Consider the following 15,935-nt stretch of genomic DNA (forward strand, 5'->3'; position numbering starts at 1 on the left):
GTAAGAAGAGTGGTAAGGTTGGGAAGGGCCTAGGTCAAGGCTGCAGGTTCCCTGCCCCTGGCTGGGTTTTGAAGGGCTTTCAAAGCAAAACAGTGGATTTAAACTTGATCCTGGAGGTGACGGAGAGCCGCAGTACTTTAGTGAATGAGAGGAGACATGGCGGATACAGTTCTGGAGTTGAAGTCAGGAAGACCTGGGTTCTGATCCCACCCCTGACTCTTTTGAGCTTTGTGACCCTGGGCAAGTCCCTGGAATTCCCTGAGCTTGTTTCCACACCTGTAAAGGAAGAATAATGCCTGGAGTCCGTGTAAGTGTCACAGTTTTGTGAGGCTCCTGTGGCAGTGAATGCAAACTTTAAAGCACTATCTAGGCATGTTCCAGTTGACTGTGATGATTACTCCCACAGTCATCCCACTGAGGCTGGCCCTCATGACCATCCAGGTCTGCTGGAGGGATCCTTTTGCCTCCACTCTCTGCCCATCTCACTTGCTTGAATAATCTTTCTTAGGCATAGATCTGCTACGGTCACTCCCCTGCTCAGAAATCTTCAGTACCTCCCCAGTGCCTCCTGAGTCAAGTCTCAGTCTCTTTTGCCAGGGACTGAAGAACTTCCATGGTCTGTCACCAACCCACCTTTTCAGTGTTGTCACTTCTGTACTCTGCTCTGTAAACTCCATGCTTTAAGCCAGCTGGGTAGCTCTTTGACCCCTAGCTGTGCTCCCCAGTGCTCTCCCAGCTGTGCACTTTTACTCAACTAGTCTCTCTGCCTGATAGCCCCCCATCCTGGTCTTCATCTGGTGAATTTCTGCCCATTTTATTTCATTTTATTATTATTATTTTTTTTTAGCCAATTGGGGTTAACTGACTTGCCCGGGGTCACACAGCTAGTAAGTGTCAAGTGTTTGGTCTGAGGCTGGATTTGAACTCAGGTTCTCCTGACTTCAGGGCCGATGCTCTATCCACTGCACCACCTTGCTGCCCCTATTTCTGCCCATGTTTAAAAGTCCTGCTTCGAAGCTGCCTGATGTCCCCTGGGCCTCACGAAGAATTTTTTCCTCCTCACATTCTCCATTTCTCAGATTGTGTAATGCTTTGCGTTAGGCCTGGTTTGCCCCGCTGCTTGTGAGTCAGCAGGGACCCTGACTCCACTAACCCCTGGACTTTACCCACACCAGTGACAGCGTTCTGCACGCAGTAGCTGTTTTATCAGTGCCTGCCGAGGGTTGGATCTTCGACCTGTCCATGGATCCTGAGGGACCAGGACCCATTTCTTTCCGATGTTCCTTCCTTGGACCTTACCGTTTTTGGAGGGTGGGGCAGAGAATCCTAATGAAGTGAGGAAGTAGAGAAGTTTAAGAAGGCAGCTAGGTGGTACAGTGGAGACAGTAGCCTGGAGTCAGGAGGATCTGAGTTCAAATCTGGCCTTAGACCCTTAGTAGCTGTATGACCCTGGGCAAGTCAACTAACCTGTCTGCCTTAATTTCCTCATCTGTAAAATGGGGGTAATAACAGCACTTACCTCCCAGGATTGTCGTGGCAATCAAATGAGATAATATTTGTAAAGTACTTACCACACTGCCTGGCACACAGTAGGCCCTTAAAAAGTGCCTGTTCTTTCTCTCTTTCCCCTCCTGCAGGCTCACATCTTGGGTCACTGAGTCCTCTCCTACTGGCCTCGTGTCCACTCCTCTATTCTAGGTCACACGTGCTTGCCTATCGCTGACCGCCCAGGTTGTGGTGACGCTGGCACACGTCCACAGAAATTGGGCTTGCTTTGTCTCTCCCTCCCTCTGCTCTCTCATGCAGTCTGAGGGCTAGAGCAGAGTAGCCCTCCAGCTGGGCCTCCCGAGTTGGAAAGGCCTTCACTGTGGGTTTGCCAATAGGCCACAAAGTCTTTGTGACCAAAGAATAAATCAAGCATGTGATAGGCATTTATTAGATACCTGCTGCATACCAGGCACCATTCTAGACTCTGGAACCATGGAACAGTCCCTGCCCTCAGGTTGGAGAGCAACCAGGCTGTGTTCTTAGAGGCTTATCAAGGATGGGAGAGTGAAGGGGATGAGGAACACAACAGTGCCTCAAATGGTGTATTAAGGCAGAGATGGGGTACGGTCTGCATTGGTAGGGGGAGTCGCCCCCTAGTGGGCTTTTTGAAGTATTGAAGCAAGCCATAGTACCCTGCTCTGGGCAGCTTCCTGGAGACAACCAAGCCTTAGGGAGAGCTGCTCTTAAGTTTCTTCTCCATACCATCTCTCTGTCCCTCTCCCTTCCTCTCTCTGTATATCTCTCCCTCCTCCTCTTCCACCTCCCCTTTTGCAAGAAGAATAACCCCAGGCTTTGACGGATGCTTGTTATTATTATCTGAACATTTTCTTGATATCTGTTGTTTTTATGTCATCTCTGTTTCCCTTCCCTCTTCAGTAATCTCTTGTAACAAACAATAAGAGAGAAAGGGGGGAAATGCAGTCAAGTATAACTGACACGTCAACTGAGCCTGGCAGTGTATACTGTGTTTAACGCCTGTAGTCCCCCACCTCTGCAGAGAGGGGAGGAAGATATGTTTTCTCCTCTCTTGAGGAAAGGCTTGGCCACATTCATCTACTCTCACTTTTCTTCCAGGCTGCTTGTTAACAAATACTTTCATATCTAAAGCTCCCTTGTATGTTATGATTACTCTGAACCATGGCTAGACCATGGCATGGGCAGCTAGATGATACAGTGGATACTGAGCTTAGAATCAGAAAGACTCATCTTCCTGGGTTCAAATCTGTACTCAGATACTTACCAGTTATATGACCTTGGGCAAGTCACTTCATCCTGTTTGCCTCAGTTTCCTCATCTGTAAATTGAGCTGGAGAAGGAAATGGCAAACCACTCTGGAATCTTTCAAGAAAACCCCAAGTGGGATAATGGAGGGTCAGACATGACTGAAACACGTGGGAGAATCTTTAAAATTTTTTTAACGTATCTACATACATAGCTACACACATATACACATATGCATATATACATATACCCACATTGTGATGTGTGTGTATGTGCGTGCACGCATGTGTGTATGTGTGTTTAAGTGTAACCACACAGCATATTTGCCACTCTGTAAAGGGATTTGTCTTTGCGTCCATCTCACGCCCTCTCTATGTTTGGCCAACTTATAGGTTGGCAGATAATCTGTGTGATGGCCAGCAGCAAGGCCTGCTCTTAGAATATCACAGAGCTGGAATTGGAGATGGGGGAAGAAAAGAAAACAAAACAGAACATTCTCATTCAACCGTTCTGCCTGTATTTGTTAAGCACCTTTGGGGGCCCATGCTAGACACTGGGATTACCAAGTCCAAAATGACTTAGTCCCTGCCCTTAAGGGGCTTACAGTCTAGTCTGCTTTCCATAGCCTGGAGTCTTGGGACTGCGGGGCTACAGACGGGCTTTGAAGGGCAGAGCACAGGGCTCTCCTTATTGATTGGTGGGGAGAGATGTTGCTCTGGTGACTATAGGATGATATTCTCCACAGTTGTGTCCATGGATTTCCAGGCAGGGAAGCAGCAGCCGCAATGGCTCCCATAAAAGAAAACCTTTTCCTCATCCCCCTGCCTTCTGAGCTGGGAGATGTTTTCTAAAGCTCTTTGTAACACAGCAGAGTGGGAGCTCGGCTGGCTGGGAGATGGGGTAGAGCTGGGTGGAATTTTAATTGCCAGCCGGGCTCCCTGCTCTACACGTCAGCAGGCCCTGCTCAGACACTGGGGAGCAGCTGTTTCCCTGAGAAAGTCCTTTCTCTTTTTGGAAGATTCCCCACCTATCTGCTCCTTTATCCTGACTAGAACCATGGGACTTCCTCCTTCCTCTGTCCACTGGCTTTAGCCCCTCCCTCAGGAGCCATGACCTTGGCCTCCTCTGCGTGTTTGGGTAGCCAGAACTGGGGATGGCTACTGCTTTGGAGTATAATTTGGTGGGCCTTGAAATTCTTACTCTCTCCAAAAAAATAATTTAATCTGAAACAAACACCTCTTATTTTAATTAATTAGAATTAATTAAAGAGAAGGCTTAAAATTCAAGTTAAATAAATACTGAGGTGTCTGGGCTAATATTGGCTCTTATCTTGGGGATCAGATTTGGATAGGGTGGGGGAGGTACAAGGAGGGGCTGGGGATGGGGCATTGGGGGGAACAGTGGGGCCCAGGTAATCCTGGAGTAGAGGATGCTGTACATACTCTTTTCCCTCTGATCTGGGTTTTAAAATCTGTGATTTTTATGGCACCGCAAAGTCCTGATAAGGAAACATTCTCCACCAATGCAGTTGGTGCCCTTCTGTGGCTAAGTGTTATCTGTCGACTGAGAGATCATTGACTTTTCCAAGGTCTCACACATCCAGCATGGAACTGAGTCTGTGGCTGAGGTCTGCTGAAGCTGTCACTCTTCTGCTAATCTGACCCTCTGTCACTCATCTGACAGGCTTTTTGCCCCAAGTGAAAATGAATACCGTGGCTATCCTTAAAGCAGGGAAGACACTAGAGTTTCCCCAGACTTCAGTGTTCTTTTCTTTACAATGAAGGGGTTATACTAGGCGGCCTCTAAGGCCCCTCCCAACTTTCTATGATTCTATGGTCCCAAGCCCCAAAAAAAGGTATCAAGGAGGAGAAGGAGGTTGGAAGGCTGAGAGGCTGTATGGGGGAGCCATAGATGTGCTGATTTCTGAGGGGGAGAATCCCCTCTTCAGCTTTGGCCTCTGCCCAACAGCTTGGGAGGTAAGGGAGTGACTTAAATGAAATTCAGTCCTACAGATAGTTACTAAGTGCTTGGCACATAGTATGTGCTTAATAAATGTTTATTGACTGTCTACTATGGGCCAAGACCTATACTAAGCATTGAGGAGAGAAAGAGAAATTGAAACAGTTCTTGCCCTTGTGGGGCTTAAAGTCTATAGAGAGAAAGCATCATATACACAGAGAAGTCTATGCATAATATGTACAGTGTAAATTCTCTGGAGTGTACGTATGGAGGAAACCTTTGGAATAAGTACATTCTAGACATGGAGAGGGAATGTTCTAGACACAGAACAAAAAGTCAGCCAGTTTGTCTCAAGCAGAGAGTGTGGAGTTTGTAAAGATGGGATGAACCCTGAATGTGGAGGTTCTTAAACCAAACCAGGCTGAGGAGGTTTGTATTTTATCATGGGGCAGTTGGGAGCCACTGACCCTTCTTGAGCAGGGGAGTGATATGGTCAGAGCTCTGCTTTAGGAAGATCCATTTGGCAGTTGTTTGCAGAATGGATTGGAGAAGGAGAAGGGAGAAACTTGAGGCAGGGAGAAGTTCTATCAAAGGGGAAGAATACCTGGGAGGATGCTCTAAGGCAGTTTTGTTCTGTCCACTTCATGATTTCACCTAGGGCAAGCCTTGTACCTAGCACTGCTATGAGCATGTTAGATGCCTTTGAGAGCTTCCTATGGTCAGATGGATATATTTGCCTATTGATATGTTTCTATTTGGTCTCTTGAACCTACCCCAACATGGCAAATTCCTTAAGGACACTTATTGTCTTCCTTGGTTCTCTACCCTTTTCTCCCTAGAGGTCATGCCAAAGGTTTTCATCTTCCTTCAGACTCTACCTAATCACAGCAGGTATCCTTTAAGTTTTTTAAAATTTTATTTTCATTGATAGCTTTTATTTTTGTATCACCTTCATTTCTAAATATGTCTCTCTCCTGTCTCCTCCCCTCCCCAGAGAACCATCCCTTGTTACAAAGTCAAAAAAGAAAAAGGAGGGGGAATAAAGAGGAGGAAAATGCATTTTCTGCAAAGCCAGTCAACATCAGTCATGTCTAATCAGACATGCAAAATTCCATATCTGTAGACCCCCATCTCTGCAAACAGGGGAGTGAGAGACATTTTCTCTCCTCTTCTCTGGGGCCGTTACAATTAATGACTAAACGTGGATATTATAATTAGATAGCCTTTAATGTCCCTGTTTTGGTTCTTTACATTTACGTGGTTGTAGTCTTGTATATTGTTTCCTTGACTTTATTTGCTTCAATCTGTGTCAGTTCATAGAAGTCATCCTATGCTTCTCTGAATTCTTCCTATTCCTAGTATAATAAAACTTGAGCTGGAAAGGACCTCTGAGGTCATCAGATCCAGCCCTTTCATAGATTTGTGTCAGTTCCCTAAAGATTTCAGATGGCAGCCTTTTGTCAGGGATGTTTGATGCAAATCATTTTTCCCAACCATCACTTTTACCCTGTGTCAGGTTACAAATCCCGACTCCACCGCATCCCCCATCTGTATGTGATGTGAAATGTGACTTTTCATATTTTGACCATTCATCCATTTGGAATTTATGTATGATGTGGTAGAAATGCTGGTTTGAGAGAAATGATTATTAATAACTAATGATTTGGGGAGATCTCGAGTCCCTTCCCCCTTTTTCTAAAGTCCTGATTTCAAAAGTTCAGTCTCTTGAAGAACAGTACTGATAATGAGATTGGACTAACCTTCTTAACCATCTTGTTCATACTCCACTTCCACCATGGGGAAGCCATTGTGTTCTACTCAGGTTTGGGTGGAGACAAATTCTTTTAATAGATTGCCCAAGGCTGGGAGTAACTTTGAAGTAAATAGCATAATCAAGGTTCATTTGAATAGGTTCAGCCACTTATTGTAATATTCATTCTCTCATTAATTGTTAGCCTATCAGAGTTGATTGCCACCCCTCTTTCAATGGGCATATAAGCTATGAGCCCATCACCATGATTGTCTGTGGTCAGCCAAATGACCATTGTTTTATTAAAATGCTGACATTATTAATAAAATGGTTAAATTACCCAGAAATTATGTCTCTCAAACTTTTTAATCACCACGGGTTTAACCAGTTTTCCTAGCAATTATTATTGAATAAAGAGTTTCCCCGGGAGTTTATGCCCTTGAGCTGATAGAACACCGATGGGCGTGTGTATTTGTTTCTAAGTCTCCAGTCCAGCTAATTAACAGGAATTGCTAGATTTGAAGATGGAGAACCTGCCTTCAATTCCCCAACTAGTCACTTTGAGCAATGGATCACAGTGGCCTCCTCTATAAAAAGACAGGGCAGGACTAGGGGATCTTCAAGGTTGCCTTCAGCTCTAAATCTAAGACTCTGTGTTCCTCAGACACATTCTGCACTTTCTAACCTCTACCCCTCGGGCTGCTACAGGCTCAGTGTGAGTCAGCAGTGAGATGTCAAGAGCAGAGCTTCCAGGACCTGGAAAGGAGAGATCTGCTGGGTGCTGCCCCAGTCAGCTCAGACCTCATCTAGAGTATTGTCATCAGTTCTGGTTGTCCCAGTTGAAGAATGGCCTTGATAGGCTGAAGAGTGTTCAGAGAATGGCAGCTAGAATGCTTCAGGGTCAACTCTGGGCCAAGAAACTGGAGAAGAGAAGACTCAGGGAAGACATGATGCCTGTCCTCATGTATGGGAAAGGCTGTCATGTGGATGAGTGGCTCCAGAGGACATTTGCCCTTGGGCCTGATGTCAGGAAAAAGGTGGAAGGGATTCCTCAGGAAGTGGTGGCTCCTCCTCTTTGGGGGTCTCCAAGCAGAGCCCCAGTAACTCCTCTCTGGATGTATCAGAAGGGGCATTCTTTTTGTGTTTCAGTTGGACTACCTGGCCACTGCGGACACTCCCAACTCTCAGATTCTACGAGTCTGCCCTCAGTGTTCTCACTGCCTGAAATGCCTTTTCTCCCAGCCTCCTTCATCACTTGTTCAGAGCGTAGGACCCCTGTTCTAGAGCAGGCAAAGGGGGAACCCCAGATGCCAGCTAGTCCAAGCCCATCCTTACGCAGATGGGGAAACAGAGACCCAGGGAGGCTGAATCCAGCCCCCTCATGGAACAGAGGGAGAAGCAGAAGCACAGGCCACAAGTAATAAGTGAGTACTGTCCATCCTTCAAGGCTCAGTCCCGAGGCTATCTTTCCCATGAGTATTTCTTTAATGCTCTTTCCCATTTTGAGATGTAATAGTCTCAGTGAAGAAGGTAGAGTCAGACGAATGCATTGTACACATCTTGTACACATTGTACACAGCCAAATTGGCCCCAAATCCCCCAACTCTTATCTAAGGTCTTTCCAAATACCCCTCAGGTGCTAGTGCTTCTCCTTCAGCCAGTGAGGTGGCACAGTGGATAGATGGTAGACTTGGAATCAGGAAAATCTGGGCTTAAATCCCGTCCCAGCCCGGTACCGTCATGTATGACCCTGAGCAAATCACTTCATCTCTGGCTGTCTCAGTTTCCTCAGCTATAAAATGGGGATAACAGTTCCTCCTCCACAGGGTCGTTGGAAGGGCCAAACGACATAACATATGGAAAGCACTGGTATTCTTGGTTGCAGCCGCAGTTCCTGGCACACTGTAGGTGCATAATAAATACCTGGTGACTGACTGAATGTGATGTAGTGGACAGAGCTGATCTTTGGAGTTAGAAGACCTGAGTTCATGTCCTGGCTTCTGCACTTACGACCTGTGTGACCCTAGAGGAGGTCACTCCTTCTCTCCTAGGCCTGTTCTATAAAATAAAGGCCCTGGCTGAGATGACTTCCATAGTCCTTTCAGCTCTACATCTGTGGACCATCCTATGAGTGTGTGTGTGTGTGTGTGTGTGTGTGTGTGTGTGTGTTAGAAAACCAACTACAAATATCTGAAGGTGTCAGTTTCATGTATAGTATTTCTTCTTCTTTGTATATTTAAATTTTTTAAAATTTAAGCTTATAATAATTTTTTTAAAAGACCATTCTTTGTTCAGCGCTCTTGGTAGTGGGGCAGTAGGTCAAGCCCTGGGCCTGGAGTCAGGCAGATCTGAATTCAAATCCAGCCTCAAACATTTACTAGCTGTGTGACCCTGGGCAAGTCACTTCACTTCTGTCTGCCTCAGTTTTCTCAGCTGTAAAAATGGATATCATGATACCCCCTAACTTCCCAAATTATCGTGAGGATCAAATGAGATCATATTTTTAAAGTATTTAGCTCAGTGCCTGGCATGTAGTAGGCCCTTGATAAATATTTGTTATCTTTTTGTAGCACTTTTTTTTTCTCCATGATTTAGCTAGAATCCTATCCCAGCTCTCCTCTAGATTGTAACCTCTCCTAGGGCAGGGACTCTGTCTTCTCATTGTTCTATCACCCAAGGCCCAATACCTTGGCTAAGAAAGAGGGCCAAGAGAATGTGATTTGTTCTGACTCACTGAGTTACTTTGTATTTATTTGTATTTATTCTCTCCATGTTTACTCAGCATGTACTTAGTACATACTGCTTGTTCTCTATGTTGAAGAATAAGCTTGTAGTTTTGTTTATTATCCTAGAGGTATTGCACATCCGCTGTGTAGCCCTTACTAAGGCTACCATGTGTAGGTCTTCATTTTTTTATGGCTATGCCCAGTCTGTGTTATTAGCTGGAATGAAAGCCTTGGGAGGCAGAGGCTGTCCTGCGGTTCTCCCAGCTCCTGCACAGTACCCTGTGAGCACAGTCATCAGTTGTGCCACTTTGGAAGCTTCATGCCCCTGACTGTTCCCCTTGTGTTTCCCTTCCCCTCCTAGAGTCGCCTTAAAGAAGCTGTGCAGCTCTTAGAAGATTATAAGCATGGGACGCTGCCTCCAGGGGTCACCAATGAGCAGGTAAGCCCACAGATTTCTGGCTGGGGTGGATCTAGGGGAAAGGGTGGAGATTGTGGTGGGTGAGGCAGGTGAATGCCAGGGCTGAGCCACCCGTGGGCACACATCCTCCAGGGTGAATCCCCAAACCTTATTTAGCCCCTAGCCTTCCATTCTTATTCCCATAACTGCTTCTCCTAATTCTGGGAACCCCAAATATCTTGGGGGCCACTGGAAATCCCCCCTTGCCTCTTACTTCTGATCTCCATCCTCTGGTGTACTGACTGGCTGGTGGGCCAGTGAGGGAGGAGGTGTCTCAGGTGAGTGAGTCACAGAGAAGGAAGAAGGAAAGTGACAGGCCTGGCTAATGAGGCTCTGGACAATGTAGAGAGAGGCCCCTGGCCTCACTCAGACCACCAGAGCCTGGCCCAACCCCTTACCTCTTTCCCTTTCTTTTTTTCCCTTAAATTCCTTGCCCAGGAAACCTGTTTTTCAGGGATAATATAGACAGAGGGAGGAGAAAGGGGGAAGGGGGGTGGAGAAGAGAGATTAAGTTGGAACAGATGACTTTAATTTTTTTTGAGGTACTATTCCTTGTTAAGTACCAGTGCTAACTAACCACACTGTTTCCAAGCTGAGGATGCTTCCATCCTCTTCCTGAACAAATGAGACATTTTCAGTCATTCTATGGAGACTGATAATTCCTTCAAAGTTCTTAAAACCCATAAAGTCTTTTATCCCTGGAGGGGGAGCTTCTGTATAAAGCTATGGATCCCATCAAAGGGGTTGTAAGGGGGTGGGTGGCACCATGTAGTGTAATGATAACGATCAGGACCCTTCTGCAGTGCTTTCAAATGTTCAAAGTGCTCTGTGTATGATGTCCCTTCCAAGCATCATCACAACCCTATAAAATAGAGATTATGGGTCTTGTTATTTTCATTTTACAGATGAGAAAACTGAGATTCAAGGCAATAAGTGACTTGCTCCAGGTCACACAACTAGTAGTGCCAGAGATGGGATCCGAACCTAGCTCTTCCAGACTGCGGCCCAGCATTCTCTTGATAGGGCCAGGCTGCCTTAAGGGCAAGGACACTGGGTGTGGAGTCAGACCTCAGTGAGCTGGTCAGCCCGTAAACGTTTAGTAGGCACCAGGCACTGTGCTAAGCACTGGGGATGCAAAGAAAGACAGAAGACAGCCCCTGCTCTCAAGGAGCTCGCAGCCCTGCTCGGATAGCCACTGCCTTTGTGACCTTGGGCAGATCCCTTGTAACTTGTCTGGACCTCAGTTCCCTCTGTTATAAGAGAAGGGGGTGAGATCAGATGATCTCTAAGGTTAAATTCTACTCTAAAATTCTGTGACCCCCAAAAGCCCTTGCTATAAGGTTATCCCCTATCATAGGTTGGGGTTGGGGGGGCGTGGTGGTTTTATTGGGAGGGGGTAGGGGATGGTGATAAGGTGGGTTAATCAGTCCTTCCCCCTCAATGCTTCTCTTTTCCACAGTCCTGTGTGGGCTATTCCATAGGCTGTGATAGAGGTTGCCCTGGCCCAGTTCAGTTCAGTATATAGGTTCATCATTACTGAAGGGCTGGGTGTTTTGGAAAACTGTACTTTGAGTCCAGAAAGGAAAAAAAAGTAATATGTGTGAACATTCATTTACATGTACACATGTACATATATGTATATATGCATGTACATATGTGTATGTGTATGTGCATGTTTTTTGGGGGGGGCACTTAACCCCATTATTGTCAGTTTCCTGACTGCCACCTACCTTTTCAGCCTTCTTACATATGACTTCCCCTCGCATCCACCATGTTGCTGCCAAACTGGCTGACTTGCTGTTCCTAACATATGACATTGCATGTCCACACCTTGGCACCGGCCATCTCCCCTGCTTGGAACATACTTCGTCTTCATCTTAGTCTCAGGAAATCCCAGATTTCCTTCAAAGCTCAAGCACTCCCCTTCCCCCCTAGCACAAGGCGGAAGAGCTGGAAGGCTCTCAGAGATACCTAGGCCACACTACCCCCTGTCAAACAATGCTGCAGACCATAAAAGAGCTTCCCTCTCCCCTGGGACTCCTTGTGACCCCAGTTGACAGTTCAGGGGGAGGATTTGGGGAGCCAAGGAGGAGAGAACTGGAGGTGGGAGGAAGGGAAAAGAACCCATTTCGGTTATAGAGTTTATGAAGTAAGGCCCCTGGGAAGTAAAGGTCTTACCTGCCATGAGACTGTGCCAGACTAGCGGATAAGAATTGCTGATCCAGGCTAACCCCTTCGTTTTACAGATGAGGACAACTGAGGCCCAGATGGTAAAGTCACTTGCCCAAGTTCACACAGCTAGGGAGGTGCAGAGCGTGAACTAGATCCTGGCCTGCTGACAGGTAGTATGAAGCCCCTCTGACTCTGCCTCCCCTAAGTAAGTGGCAGGCCAGGTTTCAGGCGAAGGCCCAAGGTCTGGGTCTCCTGGATCTGACAGGGACCTCTCTGAATCCAGGGAAGCTGTGGTGATTCTCTCTAGGAATGAGAGAGAAGGAATGGAGGGGGAATGGCTGGCTCATACCCGCCTCACTTATCCAGGAACCCTCAGGTGGATTGCTCCCACTTCTCTGCTGGTGCTGATAGAGGACCAACACATTAGGGTTTTTACCAGGCTCCTTCACTTATAGCTTCAGGAGATCATTCCCAAGAGCACCGGTGACCCCTTGGCATTGTGGTGCATCTGTGCAGACTGGGCCAGTGTCCTCTATTTGGGGGCTACGTGTCAAGGATAGATTTGTGTTGGTGTGGGAACTCCTGGGACTCAGCCTTCACCAATGCAGATCATCATGGCAGCCCACATAGAAAGCAGAAGACATTCTCCTGACATTCTCTTCCGTACAGGAGAGACCTCATCTCCCCAAGTGGGCCGTGAGGATGTTCCCCAAAACATTCCCCTCTTCTCCATCTGGCCTTAAACTTCTCAGAATCTTGATTGGTGGAGAGACAGACAAAGTGTTTCTTCTTCCCAAATCCACACTCTGGCCTCTTTGAGTACTGCAATTCTTAATTGTGGGGAAGGGGAAGAGAAGAGAAATAAAAGTTTGGTTCCCCCGTGGGTCATGAACGAATGGATGATGAAGCCTTTGTCAAGCACCTGCTACAGGCCAGGCGCTGTGCTGAGCACTGGGGATTCACATATGAGTAAGAGAGAGTCTCTGCCCTTGGGGACTGAGGACTACATTCAGGCTGGGGAGACCGTGCATAAAGAGTAGCTGGAGAGGAGGCTTCTCAGACAGTGGCATGGGGTGGCAATGGCCAGGGGTTGATGTGGAGGCCTGGTTCTGAGTGAGGACAGTCAAAAGCCCACCTGTCAGAGCCCAGGGACCGAAGGACGGGTCGAAGAGGACAAGCACAGATGAGGCATCATGGTTGCCTGAGGTCTGTGCGCTGGATATCAGTGGCGACCTGCCATCGTGGCCTTGGGCTGGGCCTGTGAAGCAGCCCTCATCTACATATTCTCCAAGCCACAGGGCCTATCCTGCTGCACAGAGGACTACTATTGGTACTGTCATTTCTTCCTTGGCATTGAGACAAGGCCTCCCAGTTTAGGAATGCCAGGGCAATAAATAACAAAAACCAATAAAAATGGGAAAAGAAATCCCAAGACATCCTTAAATCCACCTATGGCCATAACATGTGTCATTGCCTTTGAACTCTCCGTCGCCTGTGTCCAGACCCCAGCAAGACTTCGTCAGTCTGGGGGGCTTTTGTTTGTTATGTGGTATATTGGTGTGGCTTTCCTCTGTGAGCTGGAGACTCCGCTTCCATCCCCGTCTGCCTCCCATCCGCTTTTCTACAGCTCTCATCGTCAGGAAGTTTTCCTCATATCCAGCTAATCTGTTTCCCTGCCTCTCCCTCCTGGTTCTTCCCCCTGAGGCCAAGCAACAAATCTGGGCCTCTTGCACAATGACAGCCTCCCAAGTCCTTGAAGGCAGCTAACACAAGTCCCCTGAGCCTTCTGGTATCCATGCCAAATGTTCCCAATACCTTCAATACTATGGCATATGCTCCAGGACTCTCAGGGACCCAATTTCCTTCTTCTACACATTTTCTAACTTGTTCTAGCTTGGATGCTTAGAACTAGACCCCTCTCATCCATGTAAGGCCTGACCAGGCAGAGGAGAATGGAACTCTCTTGCTGGTTAAAGGTAGCTTAGCGTACATATACCATTAGATTTTTTGGCAGGCCTGCCCCACTGATGACTCATATTGAACCTGTCGTCCACTACAGTGCCTAGAGCTTTTCCAGGCACCCTCCTCTTTAGCCAAGCCTTCCCCACCCTGGCTTTTGAGGTTTGTTTTTTGAACCCAAGTATAGTCCTTGACATTTATCCCAATTCCATTTTGTCTTCTTGGAGTCAGCCCACCATTCCAGGCTGCCAAGATCTTTTTGGATCCGGACTTTGCCTCCAGTGTGTTAGCTCTCCCTCCCAGCTTTGGGACATCTGCAGATCGGAGAAGCCTGCCATGTCTGCCTTCATCCAAGTCATTGATAAGGATGTTGATCTCTGGGAAGCTGCACCACAGACCTTCCTCCAGAGTGACATCATCAGCTGAGATCAATGGGTCCATCATTCCCTGGGCTCTGAATCCACTGAACTGGATTGTTCTCTAACCCACAAGGGCAATGTGAGACTTTTAAAATGGTTTTACTGGAGGCATAACTCGGAATTTTCTCACCCAGGGAAAAAGTAGTCAGGGAGTGGGTGACCCAGAGGATAGTTGGGATGGGGCTGTGGCAGGGAAGAGTTAGGCAGCCTGTCCTTTCTTTCTTTCCTCCTCCTTCTCTCCATGAGCCCATGATTTGGCTCTTCAGCCTCAGCCTGGGGCATCAGTGGATGGTAAGGTCTGAGGATGGTGATCACTGGACCTCCACAGGGAGGGAAGGATGGAATGAATGAAAACATACTTGTTAAGCACGTACTACTAAGCCCCTGAGTTACAGATATAGAAAAGAGAGGGTCCTGCCTTCTAAGAAGTTGGCAACCTAGTTGGAGGCATCATATATAGGGTAGTGGTGGCCAGGGTGGGTATTTTGGTTTGGTTACAGGAATGGTGAGTGGGGCCTAGGGCTTGGCATATCCGTTCTGCCCATAGTGGTAGTATTGATTTATTTATAGTCCCGGAATGGAAAGGGGAGCAAGAGAAAGATAATAGGGAAGGAAAGTGAAACACTCAGGTCCTTGGAGACCCTAGGGTAGGAGTTTCAGAGCTGGGAAGGTTAAGTCTTCCAGAGCATGGTACCTGGTCCAAGAAACAAGGCAACTTATGAGAACATGGTGGGGGAGCAAAATAAATGAAGCCCATCCCTCTGCTCTACATCAGTGCCTGGGTCAGAGCCGCTTCATCTTGCCTTAGTTGTAACTCTGGTGTTCACTGGCCTCCTCTTCCCTCCCTTGTACCTAACTTTCTCCTTCTTGATCCCAACCTTTTCTTTTTAAAATTAATTAATTAATTTTGATTTATCAACAATCACTTCCATAAGCTTTTGAGTCTAAAATTTTTCTCTCCCTTCCTCCCCACCCCACTCCCTCCCCAATCTGATATAGGCTATACATATACATTCCTATTAGACATATTTTCACATCAGTGATGTTGTAAGTAAGAATTAGATCTTGATCCCAACTTTCCCCAGATTATTCTCGGCTAATTCATGAACTCTCCACTGACTCATTCCATTCTACCTTATTTTCCTCTAGTTCTCTCCCCTCCATGTCCCCCCACCCTTCTTTCATCAACTGCTCAGCTGGAATCTGTTCCATCTCAGTCCAAACTGCCCTTGATCAGTCACCAGAACCGTTGAACTCAGCACCTATCATCACAGTCACTTATTTGGACCACCCAGAAAGCGACCTAATTCCTAGAGATCTAAAGTCTACAGAACCCTTGCTTCACAATAGCTTCAGGCATGTAAATATCGAGATTCCCATTTCGTAGGTGAAACAACTGAGGCTTTGGGAGATTCCGTGACTTTCCTATGGTTACACAACTAGTAAGTGTCTTTAATGGGGGTAGAACCCAGATTTCTTGGCTCCTGTTTCTGCCTCTTTGCATTTTGGGGTGTGGCCTCCCAGCAAGGCAAAAAATGTAAAGACAAAATAGTGATGCACCCCTCCCCCTTAACAAGAGAGAATAAGGGCAGGGGTAGACCTTTGTAATTCAAGGTAACTCCCATTAGGGAGAATGGAAACAGTCTTGAGGAGACTTCTGGAAGAAGCATTTGGGACACAGACTCAGTCTCCCAGTCATCCCAGTGTGGCACAGGCCCATGCTC

General features: G+C 46.9%; 1 protein-coding gene across 2 annotated transcripts in view; it reads left to right on the plus strand.

Moving 5' to 3' along the window:
• Nucleotides 1-15,935, plus strand: part of SFXN5 (sideroflexin 5) — a 198,000-nt gene that overhangs the window by 34,468 nt on the left and 147,597 nt on the right. For both annotated transcript variants that reach the window (XM_078149254.1, XM_021001098.2), the window contains exon 3: nt 9,566-9,643. In XM_078149254.1, coding sequence (XP_078005380.1) covers nt 9,566-9,643 — 78 coding nt within the window. The remainder of the gene's footprint in view (nt 1-9,565; nt 9,644-15,935) is intronic.

The sequence above is a fragment of the Phascolarctos cinereus genome, unplaced genomic scaffold (genome assembly GCF_003287225.1).
Source record: "Phascolarctos cinereus isolate Bilbo 61053 unplaced genomic scaffold, phaCin_HiC Scaffold_2;HRSCAF=192, whole genome shotgun sequence".
Classification (NCBI taxonomy): domain Eukaryota; kingdom Metazoa; phylum Chordata; class Mammalia; order Diprotodontia; family Phascolarctidae; genus Phascolarctos; species Phascolarctos cinereus.